The sequence below is a fragment of the Callorhinchus milii genome, unplaced genomic scaffold (genome assembly GCF_018977255.1).
Source record: "Callorhinchus milii isolate IMCB2004 unplaced genomic scaffold, IMCB_Cmil_1.0 Scaffold12, whole genome shotgun sequence".
Lineage (NCBI taxonomy): Eukaryota > Metazoa > Chordata > Chondrichthyes > Chimaeriformes > Callorhinchidae > Callorhinchus > Callorhinchus milii.
This window is the reverse complement of record NW_024704753.1, coordinates 18,626,573-18,652,721: the sequence shown is the minus strand read 5'-3', so window position 1 is coordinate 18,652,721 and position 26,149 is coordinate 18,626,573. Positions and strand designations below refer to the sequence as shown.

Sequence of the window (26,149 nt, the reverse complement as noted above, 5' to 3'; positions counted from 1 at the left end):
ACACACACACCCACACACGGGGGCGCACAGTGTGGGGGTGGATAAGTGAGTGAGTGAGTGAGTGAGAGCGCACGACACCCCCTCCTCTCCCCTCCCCCTGTGGACAGGTCGGGGGCGCGCCGCGCGCTCCCTGTGCTGCTGCTGTCGGTGGTGGATGAGAGCCCTCTCTCTCTCTCTCTCTCTCCTCTCTCTCCTCTCTCCTTCCCCCTCTCCCCCTCTCTCTCCTCTCTCTCTCTCAGTCTCCAGTGCGTAAAATGGCGACGGCATCGCCCGGTGCGATCTCTGTGGCTTTGCCTCAACTGCTGCTCCTCAGCCTCGTCGCCTCCTACAGCTTCCCCTCCAACTACACGTAAGTGCACAGCACCGGAGGGGGAGAGGGGGAGAGGGAGAGGGAGAGGGGGGGAGAGGGAGGGGGGGAGAGGGAGAGGGAGGGAGAGGGAGAGGGGGGGAGAGGGAGAGGGGGGGAGGGAGAGGGGGAGGAGGGGGAGAGGAGGGATGGGGAGAGGGAGGAAGGGAGGGAGAGGAGGGATGGAGAGAGGGAGAGAGATGGAGAGGGAGGGAGAGAGGGATGGAGAGAGGGAGAGAGATGGAGAGGGAGAGGAGGGATGGAGAGAGGGAGAGAGATGGAGAGGGAGGGAGAGAGGGATGGAGAGAGGGAGAGAGATGGAGAGGGAGGGAGAGAGGGATGGAGAGAGGGAGAGAGATGGAGAGGGAGAGGGGGCTTTCTGTTTTGAGGGGATTGTGGTCCCATCAGCTTTGTGACTGAACCCAGAGCTCAACTCCATCTCTCTCTCTCTCTGTCTGTCTGTATCTGTCTCTCTCTGTCTCTCCATCTCACTCTCTTTCTCTCTGTCTGTACCTGTATCTCTTTCTTCCTCTCTCTCTGTTTCTGTTTCTCCATCTCTCTCTCTCTCTCCCCCTCTCGTTCTGTACCTGTCTCTCTATCTCTCTCTCCGTGTATCTGTGACTCTCCATCTCTTTCTATCTCTCCATCTCCATCTCTCACTCTTTCTGTCTCTCTCTCACTCTGTCTCTCTCTCTCTCTGTCTCCCATCTCTCTCTCTCTCTGTATCACTGTCTCTTTCCATCTCTCTCTCTCTCTCTCTCTCTCTCTGTGTTGCAGGTTGGCACAGCACTGTAACGGAGAAGACGTGATAAGGCGCTGTATCAAATGCAAGGATTATTATTATTATTATTATTATTATAGAAGTGGAGTGAGTGACCTTGTCCACCCAACCCCCAGCCCCGAGCACGAGGGCAGGGAGTTAATAATAATAATAATAATAATAATAATAATAATCCTTGCAATTGACACAGCGCCTCATCACGTCTTCGAGACGTCTCAAAGCGCTTCACGGGATATGCTGTGAAGTCCATTGACTGTGTATTTTGTGGGCGAAACCCGGCAGCCGATTAGCGCACAGCAGCGTCTGCCCACAAACAGCCGCGGGTTGAAGCGACCGAATGATTATTTGTAATTGTGGCTAGCGAAGTGGGCTAGCTAATTTATGAGATAAGTTGGCAGCTTCCAATAAATATATATATATGTGTGTGTGTGTGTATATATACATATACAGTCAATTCACTTTACAGTATATTCTGTGAAGCGCTTTGGGACGTCCAGAAGACGTGAAAAGCGCTATATCAAATGCGAGGATTATTATTATCATTTATTATAAATATATATATGTGTGTATATGGGCTTTGGAGTGTGTAACGCTCTCTCTCCCCCCTAACTCAGGCAGGTGGGCCAGTTTTGCCAAAGCTGCTGTGGTAGGTTTGGGTACCAGCCTCTGATAAACATATCATTATTAATAATAATAATAATAATCTTTGCATTTAATACAGGCCCTGAGATCGCGTCTCAAAGGGCTTCACAGAATATACTGTAAAGTGAATTGACTGTGGGCGAAATAATAGGCATCATCCGAGAGGGAAGGAAAGAGTTTTTATTGTTATTTCTTCAGGTTTCTGGGTGTGTTTTGGCGGTTCAGAGTGTGTGTGTGTGTGTTTCAGGGTTTTTTTTAGGGTGTTTTGTTTAGGGTGAGCCTGTGAGTCTTTTTAGGGTGAGGCGGGTCACCCCACCAGGCAACCACTCCGAGAATCCCTCGTGTTTTAACGTGTTTGAAATGAATTGAGAGAGTTTGCTCTCCTGGGTGTGCTTTGCCCCCTCCCACACCATTCGTTACGAACGTTCCCGGGTCTCTGCGTTATCGTGATATCTCCCACCCCCCCCCCGTCCCCCCCCGTCCCCCCCACCAGGGTATCTTTTTGCGCTCCGTCGAACACCGTGTGTGTGTGTCGGTATGTCTGTGTGTGTCTGTCTGTGTGCGTCTCTGTGATGTGTCTCTGTGTGTGTCAATGTGTGTCTATGTGTTAATCTGTCTATATGTGTGTGTCTGTGTATGTCTGTGTGTTTGTCTAAGTGTGTGTGCGTATCTGTGTGTGTGTTTGTTTAAGTGCGTTTGTGTGTGTCAATGTGTGAGATACCATGAAAACAGTTGGAGTGTGGAGTGTGGAGGGTGGAGGGTGGGAGGGAGATTGGGAGAGAGCAGCGACGGCAACAAATCTTGAGTCAAACGTTGGGGAAAGGGGTTGAGGTTTAGTGAGGAGCGTTGCTCTCATCAGAGAGAGCGGTTGGTTGGGGAAGTATTTGTGTACGTATGTATGTGTGTATGTATGTGTGTGTGTGTGTGTGTTTGTGTGTGTATATGGATGTATTTGTGTGTGTATCTGCGTGTGTGTCAGTGTGTGTGTACATGTGTTTGTGAGAGTGTGGGTGTGTCAGTGTGTAAATAGATGTGTTTGTGTGTGTCAGTGTGTGTGTGGGTGTGTGAGTGTGTGTATATGTGGGTGCGTGTGTGTGTGTGTGTATCAGTGTGTGTGTGTGTGAAGGCAGTTAGTTGAGAGAGAGACAGAGGATGTGAATACTCAATTCCACGGAGCAAAAGGGATCTGTGTTCGGAATGGGAACTGACTATGTTTTTGCCTTTGGTTCCTTTTTGTGTTGAATTGCACATCTTAATAAATCATCCTTCCAAAAAAAAAACACTGTGGATAAATATAGAATTGCCTGTTTCCTCCACGGACCCCGGCTTTGCATTTTCCCTGAATCTCTCTCTCTCTATCTCTTGTCTCTCTCTCTGACTTCTCTCTCTCTCTCTCTCTTCCTCTGTGTCTCTCTTTCTGTGTGTGTGTGTCTCTATATCTCTCTGTGTGTGTGTGTCGCTCTCTCTGTCTCTCTCTCTGAGTCTGTGTGTGTGTGTGTGTGTCTCTCTCTGAATCTCTCTGTGTGTGTGTCTCTCTCTCTGTCTCTCACTGAGTCTCTGTGTGTGTGTGTGTGTGTCGCTGTCTCTCTTTCTATCTATGTCTGTGTCTGTCTCTGTGTATGTGTCTCTCTTTCCGTCTGTGTGTGTGCGTGCGTTTGTCTCTCTCTCTCTCTCTCTCTGTGTCTCTCCCTTGAGTCTCTCTGTGTGTATGTGTGTCTCTCTCTTTCTACCTCTCTGTGTCTGTGTGCGTGTGCGTGTGCGCGTGTGTGTGTCTCTCTCTCTCTGTCCCTTTCTCTCGGTATGACTTTCTCACATTAGGAACTTCAGGAAGGGATTGTGCCGGATTCATTCATTCAAACGTTCCTGTTTGAGATTTAGTGCCATCGGCTACCACAGCAGGGAATCAATCATGTAACCTCGGTTTTTTTTCGGCGCGGAATAGGATGGGAATTTGGAACTGAATTTGCATGACAAGCAGAAAGCAGTCTCCTTTGTATACCAACAGAAACGGTGTTCGACCCGAGTAAAAAATTTGTCCAAATTCCCAGCCACATTGTGTCTCTATCTATACATTCGCGCACAAATGTACAGTCAGTTCACTTTACAGCATATTCTGTGAAGCCCTTTGAGACGTCTCGAAGCCGTGAAAAACGCGATATCAAATGCAAGGATTATTATTATATGTACCTCTCTCTATGTTTTTCTCTCTCTGTTTCTGTCTATGTATTTCTCTATGTTTCGGTTTTTCTCTTATGTTTCTCTCTATGTTTCTCTCTCTGCTTCTGTTTTTCTCTTATGTTTCTCTCTATGTTTTTCTCTATGTATCTCTCTGTTTATGTTCTTCTCTTATGTTTTTCTCTATGTATCTCTATGTTTCTCTCTATGTATCTCTATGTTTCTCTCTATGTATCTCTATGTTTTTCTCTACGTATCTCTATGTATCTCTCTATTTATGTTTTTCTCTTATGTTTTTCTCTATGTATCTCTATGTTTTTCTCTATGTATCTCTATGTATCTCTCTTTATGTTTTTCTCTTATGTTTTTCTCTATGTATCTCTATGTTTTTCTCTATGTATCTCTATGTTTCTCTCTATGTATCTCTCTCGGTATCTCTCGATATTTGGGAGTTGTGTGAAGGAAGGAAACCTGATCTTTCATCTCTGTACGGTTTCTGGTGCCAGGGATTGTGGCACGAAGGACACACGGATTGGTACCCGTTGTGTTTTTCTGGATGAATTTATGTGTGAGATAACCAGCGTTTGTGTGTGTGTCAATGTGTGTGTGTGTGTCAGTGTGTGTGTGCGTCGATGTGTGTGTGTGTCAATGTGTGTGTCAATGTGTGTGTATGTGTGTGTGTGTCAATGTGTGTGTGTGTGTGTCAATGTGTGTGTGTGTGTCAATCTGTGTGTGTGTCAGTGTATGTGTGCCAATGTGTGGTCTGTGTCGATGTGCGACACACATTGATTAGTAGCTGTTTTTTCTCTCGCTGAATTTATCTCACTTTCCCCTTCGGTTTGTGAACTTGTACCTGGATTACCGCAGTGAATCCGGGTTCAAGTACCGCCCAACTCGACCCAAACCCCAATATCCACCCATTTTCTTTCCCGAAGTTGGGGTTGGGGACTGCAGTTACTCACCTTAAAAAGCCCTAAAAAAAAACCCACTGATCATCAAAGCTAAAACGCCTCGTCTCTCTCGCTCAGCGTCTTCAGACTGGGTTCTGAGGTCTGTTTCTCTCTCCCTCTCTCTCTCTTCCCTGCGTCAGGAGCTGTTGTGAAGCGTTTTGAAATGTGTATGCCTCTATTTCTAATTATTGACTGCATCTCGTGCGCGCGCGTGTGCGTGTATGTGTGTGAGAGAGAAAAAAAGGTTAGGAAAAAAGAGCAACGGCTTGGTAGGGAGCCAGGAATATTTGACCTGTCTTGGCTGCTTTTTAAAATAATAATTACAATAATAATAATAATACTTGCATTTGACGTCTCAAACGTCTCGGAGACGTCTCAAAGCGCAATATGGAGCAAAGTGAAATGAATGTATATTTTGTGGGCAGAATAAATGGGGATCAGAAAAAGAAAATACCGTAAGGTGGCCTACGGTCTCCAATTGGTTAAATAGTCAGCACTCAGCCTTCGTCCTTTCGTTGCTTTTCATGTTGAATTGCACCACTTAATAAATCTACCCCCCCACCCGCCCCCCACCCCAGCAAATTTTTCGGGGAGATACTAACTCTTCTGCCAGTAAATGTCACACTAATTATAGATCCTCCCGACGGTTGAGCAGCGAATGCTAAATAAAACGAGAACACGCACAAAACGCTGAACTGAAAACACGAGTAGCCGAGTAACGAACAGTATCGAGGAGGAGATTGTTTGCATTTACCCCCCCCCCCCCCTCCCCAAGCAAGTGATTTGAGCGAGGGCGAGGGGAGGGTAATTCTGATCGTTACGCTTAATCTGCTTGTGTTCGTGTTTGAGATTGTGTTTCTCCGAGGGTGAGGAGGGCGGAGGGCGGAGGGGGATGTAAGGACCCACACGGTGAACGCAATCAATGGAGGGTTTTGGTGAGGGCATGTGGATCGATGGGACAAGTGGGGCGGGTAACGAGAGGTGTTGTCAATGGAGAAATAAATAATAATCCTGGCATTTGAAGCAACGCCTTATCAGGTCTTCGAGACGTCTCGAAGCACTTCGCAGGATACACTGTGAAGTGAATTTTACTAAAGTGACTGTATATTTTTTGTGGGTGAAGTATAGAGACCATGTTGTGTTGGACCAAAACTAGTGAATTGCAGGAACTGCGACGTAATGAGGAAGGGAATCAAAGGGACATTGATAACAGATAATCAGAGAGTTGCAGTGTAACAGAAGGCTGTGTTTCTGCAGTGAAACACGGTGACGATATTCTAGTCTAGTGTGAGGAATCAATCACAAATGAACAGTGGCATGGCTCACTTTAACAAAAAAGAACGTTTCTGTTGGAATGGGGACAGTAAAACACAAGAATAGTGCTAATCGTCTCTCTCTTTCTCTCTCTCTCTTTAACTTCCCTCCAGCATTCTCACTTCTGGTTCAAAGTGTATGAGGTTCATGGGTTTCCATGGGACTCCCTCCCTTCCACACTCCCACCATCCCTCCCTCACTCCCTCCCTCACTCAGCAGCTTCCCTTTCCTCTACACCCCCCCCTCCCTCTTTCTGCCTCTCTGATCAGGTCTTCAAGTCCCACCCCATCACACGACACGCTGTGGTTGTGTGAAGCTTCCTATTTGTTCCTTACCTTATGACAAAACATTCTCCTCCTTCCCACCGTTACCTCTTCCCAGGCCACATGATCACTGACATAACCATCCTCTCCTCTCCTGAGCTGTATTCCTCCACTTTTAAGAATAAAACCAACTCCTGACCAGTCTATTTTCTCACACGAGGGCCCAGTCTCCATTTAACCTTCCCTTCCTGCCCACATCATTGCCACTAAGCCGTCCGTATTGGATCCATTCAAATGTTCAAGACGGAGGTGGATAGATGTCTGCGAGGTCAGGGTGTCAATGGGATACGGGGCGAGGGAGGGCAATTGGAGTTGAGCTACAGATCAGCCATGATCTTATAGAATGGCAGAGCAGGCTCGAGGGGCTGAATGGCCTCCTCCTGTTCCTATGCTCACCTCTCAACATTTCGATCTTCAGACCCACCTCCTTCAGCCGGTTTCTGACCGCTGATAGCACAGAGACGAACTAACTACCCCGCTGAGATGGCTAAACCGCCCTACCTGACTGCCACTGTGGCTCACTGCCTCCCCTTGGCCGTCTTACATTAGTTGATCAGTGCCTCCTCCTCCCTAATCATCAACAACAACAACAACAACTCGCGTTTCTATCGCGCAGGTTCAGGCAGGGCAGTGTCTCGGAGAGCTTGACACTGACAGTCTGACATTCCTCTTAGGCTCAGTATCAATATCTTACCATCTCTCTTTTTTACCCAAAAAAATCAGTCCTGATAAAAATGTTATGCCTTTTATTTTACTCACTGAACGTTTTGACATTTTTACGTACCAGCGCAGCCCGAATTTATCTGTGGGTTGTGCTACAATATCAGGTTCATGAATGGCGTTACCATGTGCATACATACTGTGCATCGTGGTCAGATAACAGTGTAGATGTTCATTCTAAAGGACTTACTCCACCACAAGACTCACGCTGTCTTACAAACGCGATCATAAATTTTGCAGGGTAAAATTTTTATGGGGTAAGAGCGCACGATGAGCTGTTCCAGTTTACAGGTTCAAATGCTGGAGTCCTTGCAAAAGAGAGTAAATGAATCGGGTGACGAGAGTAATCGTTCTGAGACGCTCTGCAGCCGAGCCATCGTCCTTGTGTTTGACACAGCGCCCGATCACGCCTTCGAGACGTCTCAAAGCGCTTCACAGGACACGCTGTAAAGTGGATACACTGTGCGTTTTGTGGGCGAAACGCGGCAGCCATTCGCGCACAGCAGCGTCCCCACAAACAGCCGTGGATTGAGTGACCAAATTATTATATTTGGTGGTTGGTTGTTGGGGGAAGGGGGGATTATTATCCCGGAAAGTGATCTGCCAAGCGATTAACGACCGAGTTCCTACTCACTGCTAAGTTCCATTTACAAGCCTTACTGTTTTGTGCGGTTCCTTCAGCATCAGGTCGTTTTTTTTTGTTAATTAACGGAGACAGAAACTCTCTTTAGCATTAATGCATTGATTTCTGGTGCCATTTTACACCCAAGCTTTCCAACCAAATCAATGTCCCGATGGTGGGCTGATTTCCACAGTAACCCTTTCAGTTCATTTCCCTCTTTTTTTTTCTTCTTCTTCAGTGCGTAAGGTTACCTGCATTCATCAAGAAATTGTAAACTCGTCAACCAATATCCTACAAATCCAGGTTGGCCCGACCCTTTGGCTGCCGAGGGTTCGGACGCCCTATCTCAGAAACGTCCGTGGGGGCCTCACAAGCAATATCTTAGCGTTGCCCTTTCCAGAAAGATAACGTAACATTTTTACGGGTGATGGAGGGCGCGAGTGGGCCAGATGAAATAGAGGGAGGGGTTGAGGCCACCAGTTGGACCATCCCGGGTTAGACGGCAGCTCTGCATTCTATCATCGCTGGTTATCCGATTCCGCGTGTGTTGCGCAAGGTAAGCTTTTGTACGAGTATTACAAATTCTGTCCGGATCGGGTCTCTCAGAGTAAATGACTCGACGCCCAGCCTCAAGACGGCGCCTCGTGTTGTTGTTTTTCTTCTTTTTTGTCCCGACTCGTGGACAGGGGTAGATAGCGGTTTGTGTCGTTGTTAAACGTGCAGCAGAACATCGCAGCCGCGAGTCTCCCCCAAAACACGGACTCGGGATTATTGCGTTCACTTTCGCGCTCTGTCCGTTTAGACCGTGCTGGTTGTGACTTATTTTTGGAACGTCGCCATGATATTGTAGAATTGCCGTAAAGTGCTGTAAAAAGGTTGCCGGGGGTGGGGTGTGGGGTGGGGGGGATGATGGGGAGGCGACAGTTTGTTGCTTTCGTTTTATTCCAAGACACGATAAGGCGCTATTATCAAATGCAAGGATTATTATTATTATTATAATTATTATCCCACCTGCCAGCGTGGATTCAGCAGAATTTAATAGGCAGTCAGGTAATCAGAGAGAGTGTCCTCGTACTGTTTCTCTCACTCTACTCGAGAACGAGGATTAGCAAATCTCCATATACTCCCACTTAATTTGCAAGGATGTTGCGCTGCTCACCAGCCTGTGACAATGACCGCGGTTTCTCTCCTGATTGAAAAGGGTTGACAGGGACTCTGGGTTTCTTGGCATTCAATAGAAATAGAACAGCGGTTGCAGGATGCTACCTGAGGTTTAAATAAAGACAAAAATATATGCCACAGGATTCCCACTGACGTTCCGATATTACAATTAAACACAATCTCTTGGAGGTAGTGTCACATTTGCCGACACTGCCGATGATGACATGAGGATAGAACTGAAGGTGCAATGTCTTCCTGTGTTTGTTGCTATGGAACATAGGAGCAGGAGGAGGCCATTCAGACCCTTGAGCCTGTTCCGCCATTCTATAAGATCCTGGCTGATCTGTACCTCGTGCCAATTCCGCCCGTGCCCCATGTCCCTTGATATCCTGACCTAACAAATATCTCTTCACCTCAGTCTTGAAAATTTTGAATGGACCAAAGGGGCACTAGGGTGTAGGATTAAAGCTGGTGGCATGAGCTGAAAGGTTATAATGATGGCGTATGATAATATTATCAGCTTTTCTCTGCAAATAAATTATTCAGTATGAAAAGTGGAAGCTGCCCTTGCATTCAGTGATCTGCCCATCACAGCCACAAATTTCTGTCGACAAATTCTCAGCCAATAGAGAACTGCTGAAATACATAGTAATTGTCCTCTATAAATACTGTAAATGCAAAGCTATGTATACGGTACTACAGCCACTTGGTCTGACTGCTTTGCATCACAGTCTATTTTGGAGTGGTTAGCAGAATTGTTAAGAGTTTAACCATTTGATTGGAATTGTTGCTGTCCACAGTGTGTGTATGAGTGTGTGTGTGTGTGCAGCTCCTCCCCCCAACTACATAAATGATTCATACGCTCACTTTTCGGGAGGATTTGTAGTAGGATGAGGGATTGGTTTCAAGAGAAGAACAAAAACACACCCCACCAAAGGCCACCAGACAAGAGAGGGAGAGAGAGAGAGAGAGAGTGATAGAGAGAGTGAGGACTGGGTGGATTTGGAGTTGGCTTCGTGTCATCTGTGAGAGACAGAGCGAGTGCAGAACTCCAGGAGGAATTCAACATCTAGATGGACACAGATCATTCTGAAGCAAGAGGAGATTCGAGAGAAGGTCGATAATCCGACTTTGAGACCAATGTCTCTGAGGAATATAATGTGGGGAAAAGGAAATGTCACCGACCTAGATCTGTGACGTACGTACAATACACAATTTATTAGCGTGAAAATGGTTCCTCTCGCTCTGGGCCCAAGAACATTCCGCTGTCAGGATCAATAACGCAGGAAAAAGATGCTGTTCACGGGGGAAAAACAGCTCTGTGGCTTCAAAACTTGGACCAAAAAGAACAACAGCAACTTGCATTTACATGGCACCCCCTCACGCTGGGTAGCGTCCCAGAGCGCTTGGATGGATGACTGGGATTTTATACCGAATGAAATGTACAAGGAAATTACATTTCCAAATGGTTAGAGAGAGAAAAGTGCATGTCTTCCTTTATTTTTTTTGTCTGCTGTGGACACCTTTCCTTAGAAGTACACCCACACACACACACACACACACACACACCACACGCACGTCAGGACATACATACCTCACAGTGGAATTCTTTAAAGTCAACGCAAACATGAGTCATTAATCCGGCTTTGAGACCAAGGCATCTTTACACTGTGTGAAGGTTATCTACACTCACAGAAAGTTCCTGTTACCACGATCTGCTTTCCAAGATACCGCACTAACTGATGGTACCTCAGATCTGCAGTGCTTCAGGTCTGTTGAGCGATCCCAAAGATATTTTTTTTTACTGGATTAAAGGCCGCCAGGGTAAAAAAGATAAAACAATAGATGGTGATGGCGAGTTGTCAGGATTGGAGAAGCCAAGTTGGCTGCTGGAGTGCGCCTCCCAATCAGAACGTTTGAAGCCCTTTGAGAGGTCTCGAAGACGTGAAAAGTCCTTTATCAATTGCAAGGGTTATTATTATGTCATGTGCCCAGATTCACTTGTTGGCTTTTGGATGCACATGTGCCGAAACACAAACGATGTATTCCACGATGCGCTTTGAGACGTCTCGAAGACGTGATATCAAATGCAAGGATTATTACTCTTCTTATTATTTTTGCATTGTCAATATTATGCTGTCCACGTTACGGCTGCTCTCATGTTTGCGTTTCCAATAAAACAAAATGCTGCGGACACGATTCCCTTAAAATGCTCGCGTTTCAAATAAGACAAAATATCACCTCTTTAATTAAACGAGAATCCCCCTGTGTACAGACAGACACTCTATCTTCTATCATAAATCATCCATCTTTCTATTACGGTTAATCAAAAGCAGTCCCTCGGGTAGCTAGCCACTGTATACAAATCCCAGCGTATTGTGCAGAAGTTATGACTTGCCGTGTGATAACATTGAACAAGACTACTCTCCTTCCCTGACCATCATATTCCGCTGCGGACGTAACAATGCTGACAATGTGCTGTGCGCAAAAGAGGTAATTGCATTTTATTCCCACACATTGTCTGCTAAAGGAATTTGCAATGCCGTAGAAGCCTCTGCGCTCAAAGGAGTGTCGACGCTTTAAATTTTCATTCTAGTTCCCTAATTCGCCGCTGAAGGCAGTATTTGGGGATCAATGTAGATCGGTGGATTTGCTCTCAATTTAGCCGATTAAAGGCAATTAAAGGGAAACGCAACAGTTACAGTATCGGGAGGTTTGAGGGGAATTTGGCCTGACCCATTACATTCCTTTCTGTCAAAGCAATCCCTGTCAAACTAACAGTGTACTTTAAAAATTAATGTTGCTTAAATTGATATAGAATGGGGAATAATGAAACTGCCACACAGTTTCACTCTCAAGTGATTGATCTCTTCCTGAAAGTAAAAAAAAACCACTATATTCACCAACATTTATCAACCAAATGTTGATGAAATAGCACAACACACCATCCATTGTTGTCACTTTCTATTTACCTGTGTTTGACGTACTAATGTGCCTACTCTACTTTCGCCTTCAAAATACTCGCTACACTGTGAAGGGCTTTGAGACGTCCTCCCGACGTGAAAGGCGCTATGTCAGATGCAAGGATTATTGTTGTCATACCCAACAAATCTAACCATCAGTAGATTCTGTTGTGCTAATAAATGCATCGGTTGCAATTTCAAAGTTTTCCTGGACAGAAAGGATTCAGGGCCATAATCTAATGCCCTGATTTCCAACACAATAAGCATCGTTACTTGGCAAGTATTGACCCAACAATCTTGTGTACGCTTAAAATTCCACTCGTTCAGTGAACCACATGAAAATCTATTGAAACAGTCACAGTAATTCTTAAGATGAAATTGCTCCGTATTGAATAAATATAACACATTATCATTATACTTTAGTGCACTCCGAAACTGAGCTTGCAGTGTGATATAATAATAATAATAATCCTTGCATTTGATATAGCGCATTATCACGTCGTTGAGATGTCTCAAAGTGCTTCACAGAATACACTGTAAAGTGGATTGACTGTATTATGCGGCAGCCAATTGCGCATATGACACCAGCATATATATATATATATATCACATGCCTATTGATAACTGAATGGTAGGATTCAGTGTTTGTACATTTGAACGTGTACTGACTGATCATGACTGGGTAATGTAAGGTGGTGATTGAAGAAAAGGTAGGAAGAAAGAAAGAAAAATAAATTAATGTCCAATTTAAGAATAAAATGTGAAAACTCCGTGGGTAGTCAGGCCATTTATCTACTGGCTCCTCTCACCATCAATACCTGACACAACTATTGGACAACAGTGGATCTGGAGAACATGATTTCTCCAGCCTGAGGAAATATTCACAGGCGTAAAGAGCTATATCGCGCCATTGGGTAACTACTGTATTATTGATGGAGTCCCATTTCTTTATGATCCCTTTTATATAAAACCACTTACTCCAAACAACAGCTTTGAGGGTGTGTCTATTGCTATAGAGAGGGCTTTTTTAATCCAGTTTAAAGATTAATCCATCCTTCTCTTCCATTAAGGCTACAGTTCTCGCAGCTCATCATGAAAGCTATTGCATTGAAGTCAGCGCTAACCACATGTCTGGCTTCACCATGATTTATCATCTGTTAATGCACTGCACTGCGCCACTCCCAAATCATTACTCACGCCGCCCCTGTATTCTACGGCCCCCATCTCTGCACACCGCAAGCAAGAGCCAGTTATTAATCCTACTGTTCCCTGTACGTTGATACAGAATGTACGTTGGTTCTTCATCAACTGCCGTGCGCAATTGGCTGCCGTGTTTCGCCCACAGGATATACAGTCAATTCACTTCACAGTGTATCCCGTGAAGCTCTTTGAGACATCTCGAAGACGTGATAAGGGGCGCTATATCAAACGTAAGGATTATTATTATTATTATTATCACTACTACCTCCAACCAGATTTGGTCACTTAATCCACTTCACAGCTCTTTTCATTTGGAAGAGCATCAGGTGGAAGCGTTTCTGCCCTGAGAGTCCCCAAACCCTTCAGCAAAAGACTCTTGGCAAGTGCCAGCCTTCCCTTCCCTTTCCTATCCTTGCGTCAGATCCTTATTTTTTATCACTCCAGCAGATTGTGTGAAACACTTTGACAAGGTGCAGTTTTAATCTGCCCGCACTCCACAGGAGGGGGGAAAAGAGATGTGATAATAATTAGACCAAGTGAGAAACACAAGAGCGAGCAGACTGTTTGAAGACGGTTCAAATTGCGGTTCAGGAGTAAATAATGAGAATGAAACCTGTTCGCACACATTGTTATGAAACCTATTAATGGTGTGTTACTCGTTATTTACTCCTGAGCCACAACTTCAGGAGAGGGGAGTGGGCAGCTGGTAACACGACGACACAAGGTTTTACCAGGATTCCTGATGGTGGTGCCCAGCTATTCTCCAGGCTCCCGACTACTTATTATTTTTGGCTTGTACGGAAAATCCAGAATGTTTCAAAAGATTTGTTTCAAAATTTTCATAAGGATTTGGTCGTGAGCTCAATCCACGGCTGAGTGTTTGTGGGGACGCTGCTGTGCGCAATTGGCTGCCGCGTTTCGCCCACAAATATACAGTCAATCCACTTTACAGTATATTCCGTCAAGCGCTTTGAGTCTCTCTGCCTTCCCTCACCCCTATACCACCCTCCCCCATGCTCGGGCCCCGACACCTGACTGTTCAGCGCTTTGGGACGTCCTCCCGACGTGAAAGGCGCTCTATCAATGCCTTTTGTTGTTGTTGTCTCGAAGACATGATGAGGAGCTGTATCTAATGCAAGGATTATTATTATTATTAAAAGGGAAAATGTCCAAGTTGAATTTATTTCCCCGAATAAAAAGAAATGTGAAGCGGGATCTTTAAACAGCGCACACAGTTTCTATCTATCGTGAGTCACATTGCTGCCCCATGACAGTAATAATATAATAATAATCCTTGCATTTGATATAGCGCCATAATCACGTAAAGTGAATTGATTGTGTATTTAGTGGACGAAAGACAGCAGCCAATTGCGCACAGCAGTGTCCCACAAACAGCCATAGAGGGATTATTATTATTATTATTATTCCATGGCAGGTCAATGGTTCAAAAACTCTGTACAGTTAGCCATAAAGTTGCCTCAAAATGACTGGCATTAACCCGTAGACTCTTGGCATCCATCTCACTAATGGTCTGTATCCCATGGGGGCATTTTATAACACCTGCAGACTAATTATTATCGTTAATTACTGCCGCACATATTACAGCAATAAAGGCAGTGAGGTGTGTCAATTGATTCGCTTTATTTCTGAAACATGAAAGTAAAATACAGTACACTGACTTCTGCACAGAAGGGAAAAACAAGGGCTCTTTTTTTTCTGTCAACTTATCGCTCTTCATCGCCGAGCAGTTTTCTAAGAATCGATTGAAATAAGCCACATGCGTATCCTCTTTCAAGAGCTTTCGTACGTGATAGCTTGCGCTGTCCTTCGGACGAGATGTTAAACCGAGGTCCCATCTGCCTGGTTCAGGTGGTTGTTAGAGATCCCGATTCGAAAAGAGAAGGGAGTTTTTTTTCCCCCCAGTGTCCAGGCCAACAATCCCTCCAATAAAATTGGTCACTCACTCCACGGCTGTTTGTGGGACATTGCTGCGGGCAACTGGCTGCTGCGTTTCGCCCACAAAATACACAGTCAATCCACTTTACAGTGTATCCTTGCTTCACGCCATGCTTTGTTCACTGAATGAGCGTTCAGTTTATTAGAAGTTGATCCAGATTATACGGAAATGCACCCTCGTCAAACTCTCCTGCTGCTTTCCCACATACAGCGCATCGGTGGTTTTAAGTAACATTAAATAATAATAATCTTTGCATTTTGATAAAGCACCTTTCACGTCAGAAAAGGATGTCGGCAAACTCCACCCAACTTAACAATGATCTTGTGCTTAATAGAGCATCTTATCACATATTGAAACCTCTCAAAGCCCTTTTGGAAGATTTACTTTTTTTTTAACTGCGTATTCGGTAGGCAATTGCAAGTGGAATTTTATACAGAAATGAGATATGTCATCAGTGGATAATTGATAGATATCGGGTAATGTGGCAGTTATACTCAACACACTGCTCCACTGACTTTTGACAGTGCTATCAGGCAATCTAGTATTATGCACATAACTATTCAGAATTATACAAATATCCAGTCACTACACTCTTCAGTAAAACCCTGCTAAGTGCTTTGAGATGTTTCGACGATGTGATGAGACGCTCTATTAAGCACAAAATCATTCTTATTATCCTTATATAGTTATCCTCACATTGGGTGCAGATTGTAGGCACTGAACTCATAACTATTTGGTACAGTTATCCTAACACTGCAGAGAAATTACCGTCAGTATTAGCAGTTAAGTTAGCGAAGTTGCTCTCATATTGGGTACAGTGTGACTGTAAGGACAGGGAGTCTTAGATAGTTGGGTGATTTATCATTGAGACAGATGGCTACAGAAAACAGTGATTGCCTTCAGCTCTTGTGTACAATATTCCTGTCCCCTTTTCTTATTGTATTTCCAAATATTATTGGGAGTCTTGAGTATTTTCGAGTTGCTTTCGTATAGCTGTTACTGAGCGATAATTCCTTTTGTCCCAACATTCACAAATACTCTGGTGTTTTAGGACTTTTTTTTCTCACACTTTTTTCTTTTCTTCGAGTTTCTCCACCGCCTGTGACAATGTCTTATCAGAGAGAGATCTATCCCAGAACTCGCTCACCCGCTGCTTGTCATCACTGCCTGCCATCCAGGCACGAGTACCTTCACGGCTTATCTGAGAATTGTCAAGCGGTCATAATATTTCCACATCATCGCTTTGGTGCGTCCTCTGAACATCGAGATCTGAGCGGTGGAGGTATTCCAGAGAGACTTGCACCCGTGTTAGCCGTGTCGAATTTAAAATCTCTCTAAAGTAGGACAGCAAAGATCCTATGGTGGATTGAGTATCTTTGAAACGTCTCCAAGACGTGATAAGGCACTACATCAACTGCAAGGATTAATATTATCATCTCTGAATGTGATTAGAAAATGTAAGAATTCCAAACCTAAAACCCGGAGATGTCTCGGCACAAGTTAACGCGCATGTCTGTGTAGCGGTTACCTTTGTGTGGCAACCAATTGAGTTGAATGAGGCGTAAATGCCAGCAGCGAAGAGGAAAAAAACCTTCCTTGTTTTCTTCTTATCTTTAGACGGCTAATCATCACTCCCCAACACACTCAATTGGAAAATTCAGTGTGCACGTCAGTGGATAATTGATGGATGTCCTCTTGTTTTTCCCGCCACACACTTGCAAATATTATTTTCCTGCACTTTCTCGGGCATTTATCCCAAATTCTCTTTTAAATGCAGCTTTAGACCCGGCTTCTTAAGACAAGACGAGACACCATCTTAACTTTCTCTGCTCCTGACAGTCAAAAACGTTTCAAGTCTATCCACATAATTATAGCCATTCATCCCTGGTATCTTCAAAGGGGATTTCCTCTGTACGCTCTCCCCGTCTCTTTACGGTGAGGTGACAAGAGGAGATTCACTCGAATGATACCAGATATACCACTTCATTCTACTTTCTTAACTCTCGACCAAGTCGGTATTTTTTTTTCCACTCGCGTCTGACATTCCTGACTGAAGTCACGTTCTTTAAAGTCCTGCATTGTGTTGGAGAAATGTTGTGGAGGAATGCTTCGCTCTCCGAGATAATTAACAGTAAACGTTTAATTGAACCAGGGAGAAAAACTCTTCATCTTCATCCAAATCCCTCGAGGGTGAAATATTAGCAGGTGCTCAGCACTCAGTCGAGGATTAAATATTAGTCCGTATGTTTGAACGGTACGGGTCTGCGCCATTATAATTTTTTATTATTTTCAGGTAAGTTGTTGTCAGCTGGTGTGCTCCTTTCACTATCGTATCAGTTTGCAGTTTCTCTCTCTCTCTCTCTCTCTCTCTCTCTCTCTCGCTCGCATAAACACACGGACTAAATGTGATATCATGCTGCTGTTTCTACTCCACTAACGTTGCTGTCACATTTGGACCCAGAAGCAAATTGTTTGACTTGCTCTTATTGATTTATTTAGTTAGTTTAGGGATATTTTCTGCTCTCACCCCTCTGGCAGTGTTACACCATGGCTGTGTTCGCTCACATCTCCACACTGTTGTTCGACACTATCTCTGCGCTCTCTCACATTACTGTGCTGTACGCTTGTCATGTCTCCAGTCTCTCTCTCCTTGTGTTGCACAAAACAGCTGTGTGTCAATCTCTCACACTATTGCGTTATCTTTACTGTCATCCACTGTTGTGTACTTCTGTTGTCTTAATAATAATAATTCTTAAATAATAACAATAATACTCGGGTCACTTAATCCATGACTGTGGGACACTGCTGTGCGTAATTGTTTGCTGCGTTTTGTTCACAAAACACAGTCAAATTCACTGGACGGTGTGTCCCGTGAAGCGCTTTGAGACGTCTCGAAGACGCGATAAGGCGCCGTATCAAATGCGAGGCTTATTATTATTACCTTCACTGTGTCACACTCTACACGGTACACAGATTTCTTGAGGGTGAACACATGAGCAGGAAGGAACACCGCCCTCCATAGCTCTATAAACCTTGCTGGAATTGATGTCAAAGAAGCGAGCTGTGTTGGGCCTGCGTTGGTGCTTGTGAATAATTTAGCAGAGAGTAGATCTGTGATGTTTGATGTGCGTAATGTGTTTGCGGGACCAAAAAAAAAAGGAGCAAATCATTTCTTTGGTGCGTTCAGTTTACTTGTGTAAATAAATACTCTATCAATTTGTGTGATTGCTGCAAAGCTGACAATATCAGGCAGGAATCACAACGGCTCCACAATCACAGTTGCTAATAAATTTTTGATAACAAGTACAGCGTCAGCCCCTCTGGTGAGGCTTATCTCGGCTGCTGTTACCAGTCGCAAACCCAGAAGCAGACGGTTGACTCTCTCTTTTATTGATTTGCGTGTTTAGTTTAGGTATATTTTCTGCTCATTAAGGTGAGTTGTGTCAATATTGCTCAGTGGGGCATTTTTTCATTGGTGACATCCAGTGTCAATATCAAGGGCATGCAGGCTGGGCTGCAGAATAGATTAGATGCACACAAAAAAAACATTAACTCACCATTCCACCCCCCTCCCCTCCCCGCCAATCTCGGGTATGGGTCAGATGGATCTTAATAATAATAATAATAATAATAATCCATGTTTTGAGGCGAATGTGGCAGCCAGTTTGCACACAGCAGTGCCCCAGAAATAATAATAATAATAATAATCCTCGCATTTGACACGGCGCCTTTACCATGTCTTCGCGACGTCTCAAAGCGCTTCGCAGGATACACTGTAAAGCGTAGTGACGGTGTATTTTGTGGGCGAAACGCGGCAGCCGATGGCGCACAGCAGCGTCCCCACAAACAGCCGCGGTGGGTTCAAGTGACCGAATAATCGTTATTATTAATTTTTTGTTCAAAGCGCCTTCTACGTCGTTGTCATTCCTGAACACAGTTTACTTTCCATCACCGTGAAAAAAAATCCCACCCCCACCCCCACCACTCCACCCACCTCCCATTCCGTTGCTTCAAAGCCCTTGGGACGTTTCCCCCCCCCGACGTGAAAGGCAATTGTGTTGCTTCCATTTTAAGGCAAACGTTTGTGTTGTTCCTAAAGATTCGAGGCTGCCGCTAGTCAACCATTTTACAGTCACGGTTACCATGGCGATAAAATTGGTGACATTACATTTTCCCTCAAAAACTGTATTCAGTCGGCGTTGCAAAGCGAATGCGAGTCCCTTTTAATGAATTGTGTCTGGGCAATGGGCGTGATTGATGGAGCCATCACGGGATGAAGACGCTAATTATTTGGAAAGGTAAATGTGGAGTAGGTCTGTGATAATCGGTAAGACTTTATCATCTCGCTGATTGGCACGGGTACAGCAGTCATTGCATTGTATCCGGCCAACGTGGCAACATATCAAATGATCTGGACCTGACACAGTATTGTAATAGCTGTCCAAGGTGTTCAAATGATTCTCCAGCTCGTTGGAACCTGGTACAATGCCGCTAAAATGCTCAGTGTTGGCATTATAGATAGTTCCAGTTGGTCGAAGCCTGGCTTTCACTGAGTCCCCTTAGCTTGGAGTTTTGTGCAGTCCTGCAGCTCAGTGGTTAGAGCTCTCGCCTCGCAAGCGAGAGGACCTGGGTTCGATTCCCGGCCAGGACAGGGCGAAACCTCAGGCAGGTTTCCTTACTCCACGCACACGCCTCTGTTTATCCAGCAGTCAGTAGGAACCCGGTTGTTAGTCGACTGGCGGGTCGCTGATCTGGGGGTACATAATCTCTTCAAAGAAATAATAATAATAATTTGGTCACTCAATCCACACCTGTTTGTGGGGACGCTGCTGTGCGCAATTGGCTGCCGCGTTTTGCCCACAAACACGTACAGTCGATTCACTTTACAGTGTATTCTGTGAAACGCTTTGAGACGTCTCAAGGTTGCGATAAGGCATCGAATGCAAGGATTATTATTATTACCCAATTGGTTTAATTGTTTGACTGTGATAACATCACAAGAACAAAAGGGAATGTTGTGTATACTTGTAGTTTAGTACATGACACTTTGCCCCTATCATGGCTGTTCAATTAAACACTCAATCATTTAAATCAATTAAACCAACTTGCACATGAACCCTGTCAAAATAAAATGACATTGTTACATTCTGTCTGATCACAACCCAAACGATAGCAGTAGATATTCTTGTTCTAAGGTCTCTCTCAATGATGTTGGAAATAATTACAATGGTGCAATAAATGGGGGACACTTTGCAGATTTAGATAAGTCATTGAAATAATTTTTACCGACAAGGATTGGAGCTTCATCACAGAGATTGGCATAACCGCCCCCGCCCCCACATGTTCAGGGAATGGTAGTACGACCACAGGCATTACTGTTGGCAACTCTCAGACACTTGAATACAATAGAGGATTACTAAGCCTTTCCCAACTTTGACAGACAGACAGAGACAGAGAGAGAGAGAGAGAGATGCCTCTCCGAGCATGACAAAGATCGGATGTGACTGGCGACAATCATGGAGAGAGAGGAGAGAGAGAGAGAGCACTGTTTACTCTGGTCTCCGCCACCAGATGTTCTGTTTGGTCAGTGTGAACAGTGCAACGGGCTGCAAATGCAAAGAGGCAGCACCACACTGATTAGCATCATTGCCATTCAGGAACCAGCTGCTTTACTAAACTTCAGTTTTAGTTGTGGTCTTGGGGCCAGTTGTCACGTTCTAGTTGTCCACAGCGCTTGTGTTTGGGTTTAGTTGTCGGCTTGGGCTTGGCATGTTTGTATGGTTGACCTTAAAAGCTTTAGTCCTTGTAGTTTTGTGGATGGTGTTGACAAGCAGAGTTGACCTTGTGTTCCCCTCCCCTGTAATGTTGGTGTTTTTTAGTTTTGGGGTAATAATCCTCGCATTTAATACAGCGCCTTATCGCGTCATCGAGACGTCTCAAAGCGCTTCACAGAATATACTGTAAAGTGAATTGACTGTATGTTTTGTGGGTGAAACGTGGCAGCCGATTGCACACAGCAGCGTCCCCACAAACAGTGGTGGATTGAGTGACCAAATTATTTTTTAAGTGTTTTAATAGTATTGAGATTGATGTGATATGTCAGTGATATGGTTGGAATATGAAACTGGTTCTCAAAACAAGCAGTAGTTGAAAAGCTACCATGAACTCCTGGCCTTGTTTATTAATTAATAGATTTATTAATTAATAATTAATAGATTATTTTAGTTCAAAGGCTTCACACTTCTCTTTATTTCCATCTTTGTTTAGGATTCAGTACTGGGCTGGGAGGATCGAACAGGAACTAGATCGAGTCGTCCGGCAGGTCAGCGGGATAAAAGAGCTCAAAACGGTGAGTGTCACAAACATAAATATTCAACAGGTCCTGTGTATTAGTGTGGAGTCCTGTAGCTCAGTGGTTAGAGCACTCGCCTCGCAAGCGAGAGGACCCGGGTTCAATTCCCAGGCAGGACAGGGGGAAACATTGGGCAATTTTCCTTACTCCACACACACACACACCCCTCTGTGTACCAGCAGTGAGTAGGAACCCGGTTGTTAGTCGATTGGAGGATTGCTCTCCCGGGGGTAATAATCCCTTCAAAAAAAAATTATACTCAATTGGTTACTCAACCCACAACTGTTTGTGGGGACGCTGCTGTGCGCTAATTGGCTGCCGCGTTTCGCCCACAAAATACCCAGTCGATTCACTTTACAGTATATCCCGTGAAGCGCTTTGAGGGGTCTACCAGACGTGGTTAGGCACTACATCAAATGCAAGGTTTATTATTATTATTATTGGCAGCTGACTCAACAGGTCTTAGCAGAGATCCAACTGCATTGCATGGAGGGTGGAGGAGTTGGCATTAGGAGTTGAGCAGATTGAAGGCCTTAATGATCCAGTCTGTTGCTTTGCCTTGCTGAGGGTAAGGCAGCAGGTGTAGATGGTATTATTGCCGAGTTCCTGAAAAGCTGTTGTGAGGGAGGGGATGGGGACCTGCCCGTCAACGGTAGGAACTGCCGAAGGTGCCCTCTTAAGGTCGATCAATAGGATTTCTGCCTTGAGTTAAACACATCATCAGCCTTACAAAGAGATGCAATGTGAACATGTTGTGTGCTGTTCAAGTCTGAGGTGGATAGGTATTTGTTGGGTCAGGATATCAAGGGATCTGGGCCAATGGCGGATAATTGGAGTTGAGGTACAGATCAGCCATGATCTTATAGAATGGCGGAACAGGCTCGTGGGGCTGAATGGCCTCCTCCTGTTCCTCTGTTTCCACTGCCGCGTGTGAATAGGGGGTTTACATCACACAATCCATCACACTGCACAATCCATTCGTAACTCATTCATTTGGGAACTGGTATTTTGTTCAGATGATTGCTGTGTGGGAGAGTCGATCGCGTCACACTTTTGGGGATCCAACTGGAAGCAAGAATCAGGCCAGTCTGCTGACCAAGGAAGTACATGTCCTCCGAGCAGCAAGCTGAATAGCCGTGTGTCAGGGGAAAGGGGAGAGATTCAGACCAATGGTGTAATTTGCCTCTTCTGGGATCTCCCTCTGGATTCTTTCAAATAGACCCATCCCTGTGGTACAATGGAGAACGTTCCCATCTGCTGTGGGTTTACGGAAAGGAATAACGCATGACTGGCCTCACAGTGGGGCTGCAGGATATAATAATAATCCTTGCACGTGACACAGCGCCTTCTCACGGCTGCGAAACTTCTCAAAGCGCTTCACAGAACATACTGTAAAGTGAATTGACTGTGTATCTTGCGGGCGAAACGCAGAAGCCGATTGCGCGCAGCAGCGTCCAAAGCTTCACCTCCGGACACTGCTGTGGGCAAGGACGGTATGATTAAAGCCCGAAGACCTTCCTTTTTGATGGTGCTTACGGTCACCTCCCCACTCCCTCTCCCCCACCCCCACGCCCCCCCCCCCCCCCAACCCCCAGCTCAGGGTCAGACTCCGTCACCGTCCAGCCCTCTGGGACACTACCCCGCGTGAAGGGCGCTGTGTAAGTACAAGTTGTTGTGATTGTAGTAACCCCAGTGCGATTGTATTTAAATGTGTTTTGTGTCAGTTACGATGCGATCTACTTCCTACCGCTTTATTGCTGCATATTTACCGATTACCTGCTTATTAAAGAGTTTGGGACAGGGTCGTTTATTATTAAAACTCGCCGTCGACCACGGACGCAGCCACCGATGATTGCAGACAGATGCATATCTAGCGACAGTCTCTTCAAACGCAAGCGTTATCACTCCCCCAGTGAACCTCTCAGAAGGTGGTATTCCAAGACAGTTTTGCGAAATGTCAATGTTTAAGTTCAAAGGCAGCTATTACTCTGCACTTACCATTGCTGTGGGCTGTAGCAACACGACATGCAGTGTGACAATTACGGACACGATGACAGATTGGCTTATTGGATGCTAAATCATTCGGCACATTTTGTGCCACTACCTGCAGTATTTCCCGCTGAGAGAACGAGATAGCAAAAGGTTGCTACGCCGACTGCATTGGAATGTGGCGAATGCATTCGAAAATGAAAGTGGGCCGACGCAGAGACATCACCACCGCGCGCGGACCTGGGAAGCTGCCGCTGTCTGCAAACTGGGGTCGCCGACAGGATTGCTTCACAGCTGCATGGTGCGGGGAATGAATAGTCAAACAGCTGCCTTGGCGACTGCATCTTGCAAATGCCGCAGCAGTGATTATTTATGGTTCATTTGGATCTCCATCCCACAGTCCCTCCGCCTCGCTCCCTCCCCTCGGCTCCTTCAAGGCCCGTTTCAAGACCCTCCACTTCGACTGTGCCCTCGGTCACCCTCCTACCCCCACCTGGAGGAGCACAATGTCGAGCCAGGAGGAGTTGACCGTAGGCACTGGTCGAATAGGAAGGTCTTCAGGTGGGACTTGAAGATAAGGAAGGAAGGGAGGAAGGAAGAGAAGAAGGAAGGAAGGAAGGAAGGAAGGGAGGGAGGGAGGGAGGGAGGGGCAAGGCTGTGGGAGAGATAGAGGGAGAAAGTTCTAGAAATGCGGGGGAGTAGTGGCTGAAAGCACGGCCACCGAGGGTGGAATGGAATGGAGGGCCCGAGGGACAAGCAGGAGGCCGAAGTGAGGAAAATGATCTGGAAAAATAATCAGGAGGGAGGAATCATCCCGGGAACAGTGTGCGACAAAGAACTTCAGTGGGGATCGCTGGTTTGGAGATCGCTGTGATCGCAGGTTTTTATGGCCTTGCTCTAGTTGATGTGATGCGGTGAGAGTTGGGAACACGCAGGAGAGTAGCCCAGTGAACAGCAGCCGTGAAGAAGATAATTGCATCATTAAATTAACAGGCCAGTATACGCAGGCAGGACTTGCCATCTGGTCCACATAACACCTGAGTTACCTGGTTAGTGGCCCTGTGAGATAAGGCTTCTCTGAGCTCAAAAGTTCAGAGATTACAAACACCATTGAATTTCTCCTGGAATCCCCAAAGAACGAGGGGCAACCGGGTTGAGGAATCTAGCGCCATGTCTAATCTGACAACCAAGGCTGATTCCTTTAGCCTTGATTACCGTAGTAGAGTAGCACCAAGGAGACAGGAGTCATAAGATGGATTCCCTCCTTGTTGGCGAAAAAACGCCAACAACAACTTGCATTATTATAGCGTCCTTCAGGCGGGGTAGCGTCCCAGAGCGCTTACTTCTAGGTCTCAAAGTTGAGGTTTTGCTCTCATTCCCGGGCAGGCAAGGCCAAACTTTAGACAAATTTCCTGTCTCCTCACACACGCCTCTGTTAACCGAGCAGTAAGTAGGTTGTTACTCAATTGGTGGATGGCTTTTCCGGGCGTAATGATTTCTTCCAAAAAAAGATAATTGCATCATTAAATTAAATGGGAAACCTGCCCAATGTTTTGCCCTGCCCGGGAATCAAACCCAGGTCCTCTCGCTTGCGAGCAGTAAGTAGGAACTCTGTTGCTAGTCGATTGGTGAATCGCTTTTTCAGAGGTAATAATGTGGTCACTCAATCCGCGGCTGTTTGTGGGGCGCTGCTGTGCGCAATTGGCTGCTGTGTTTCGCCCACAGAATACACAGTCACTCCACTGTACAGTATTCTGTGAAGCGCTTTGAGACGTCTCGAAGACCTGATAAGGCACTGTATCAAATGCAAGGATTATTGTCATTAATTTTTTGCAGCGACACACACTAGGTTGGTGGGTTGACTTTCCAGTGATAGTTGTGTATTGTTAGCCAGCCGCACACTGAGACTGCAGGAGTGGGTGTACGTGAGCCCCTCTTGCACTCACTGGAGCCCCTCTCACAGTGCCAGGAGGTGTGGAAGAAAAAACTAGTCGATGCTTTTTCGCACAAATGCTTTCTCGATGCACAAAATTGAGCAAAACGCAGGCTCCGTAAGAGCAGTGACAGATGCAGCGAGCAGCGGGGAGCACGGGGGCACTACATGGCACAACCCTAGCACGTGAGATCTACTTAAACAATTAATTAGATCATCTGTCAGTCTTCCATTCCCCCGGATCATATTATTACGATAATGCAGTGTACAGGTTACTGTGTGTTGGTAGTGTCTGCAGCAGGTGGTAAGTGAGAAGGTAAACATATCCATATTGTGGTGGAGTCTACAGAAGCCCCAGTTCCCTCAGCTGTCTGTCACCTGAACCTTTCCAACTCCCTCCTGGGATTCATCAGTAAGGCCAACAGTGATGATGAACTATGTGGGATCAGCATGTAATGTTTGTCTTTAACCTTGATATCTATATTGTTTTGGTGTCAGGTTTGCTAATATATTTATATAAAGTCAGTGTTGTACTCGCTGCGACACCTGGTCTGCAGTAAACGCAAGCCGTCTCAGACAGAGCCAAATGTCTGATCCCAAAGAGATTGTGATCTGGGTTGGAGCTTGTCCATTAATAATAATAATAATAATAATCCTTGCATTTGATATAGTGCCTTAACACGTCTTTGAGATGTCTCAAATCGCTTCACAGGATATATTT

General features: G+C 45.4%; 1 protein-coding gene across 1 annotated transcript in view; it reads left to right on the top strand.

Annotated features, from left to right (window-relative positions):
* Positions 1–205: 205 nt before the first annotated feature.
* The window catches only part of cacna2d2a (calcium channel, voltage-dependent, alpha 2/delta subunit 2a), a 171,912-nt gene continuing 145,968 nt past the window's right edge, over positions 206–26,149 (top strand). The window contains exons 1-2 of the mRNA XM_042339608.1: positions 206–349; positions 21,422–21,503. Of these exons, the coding sequence (XP_042195542.1) occupies positions 255–349; positions 21,422–21,503 (177 nt within the window). The 5' untranslated portion in view covers positions 206–254. The remainder of the gene's footprint in view (positions 350–21,421; positions 21,504–26,149) is intronic.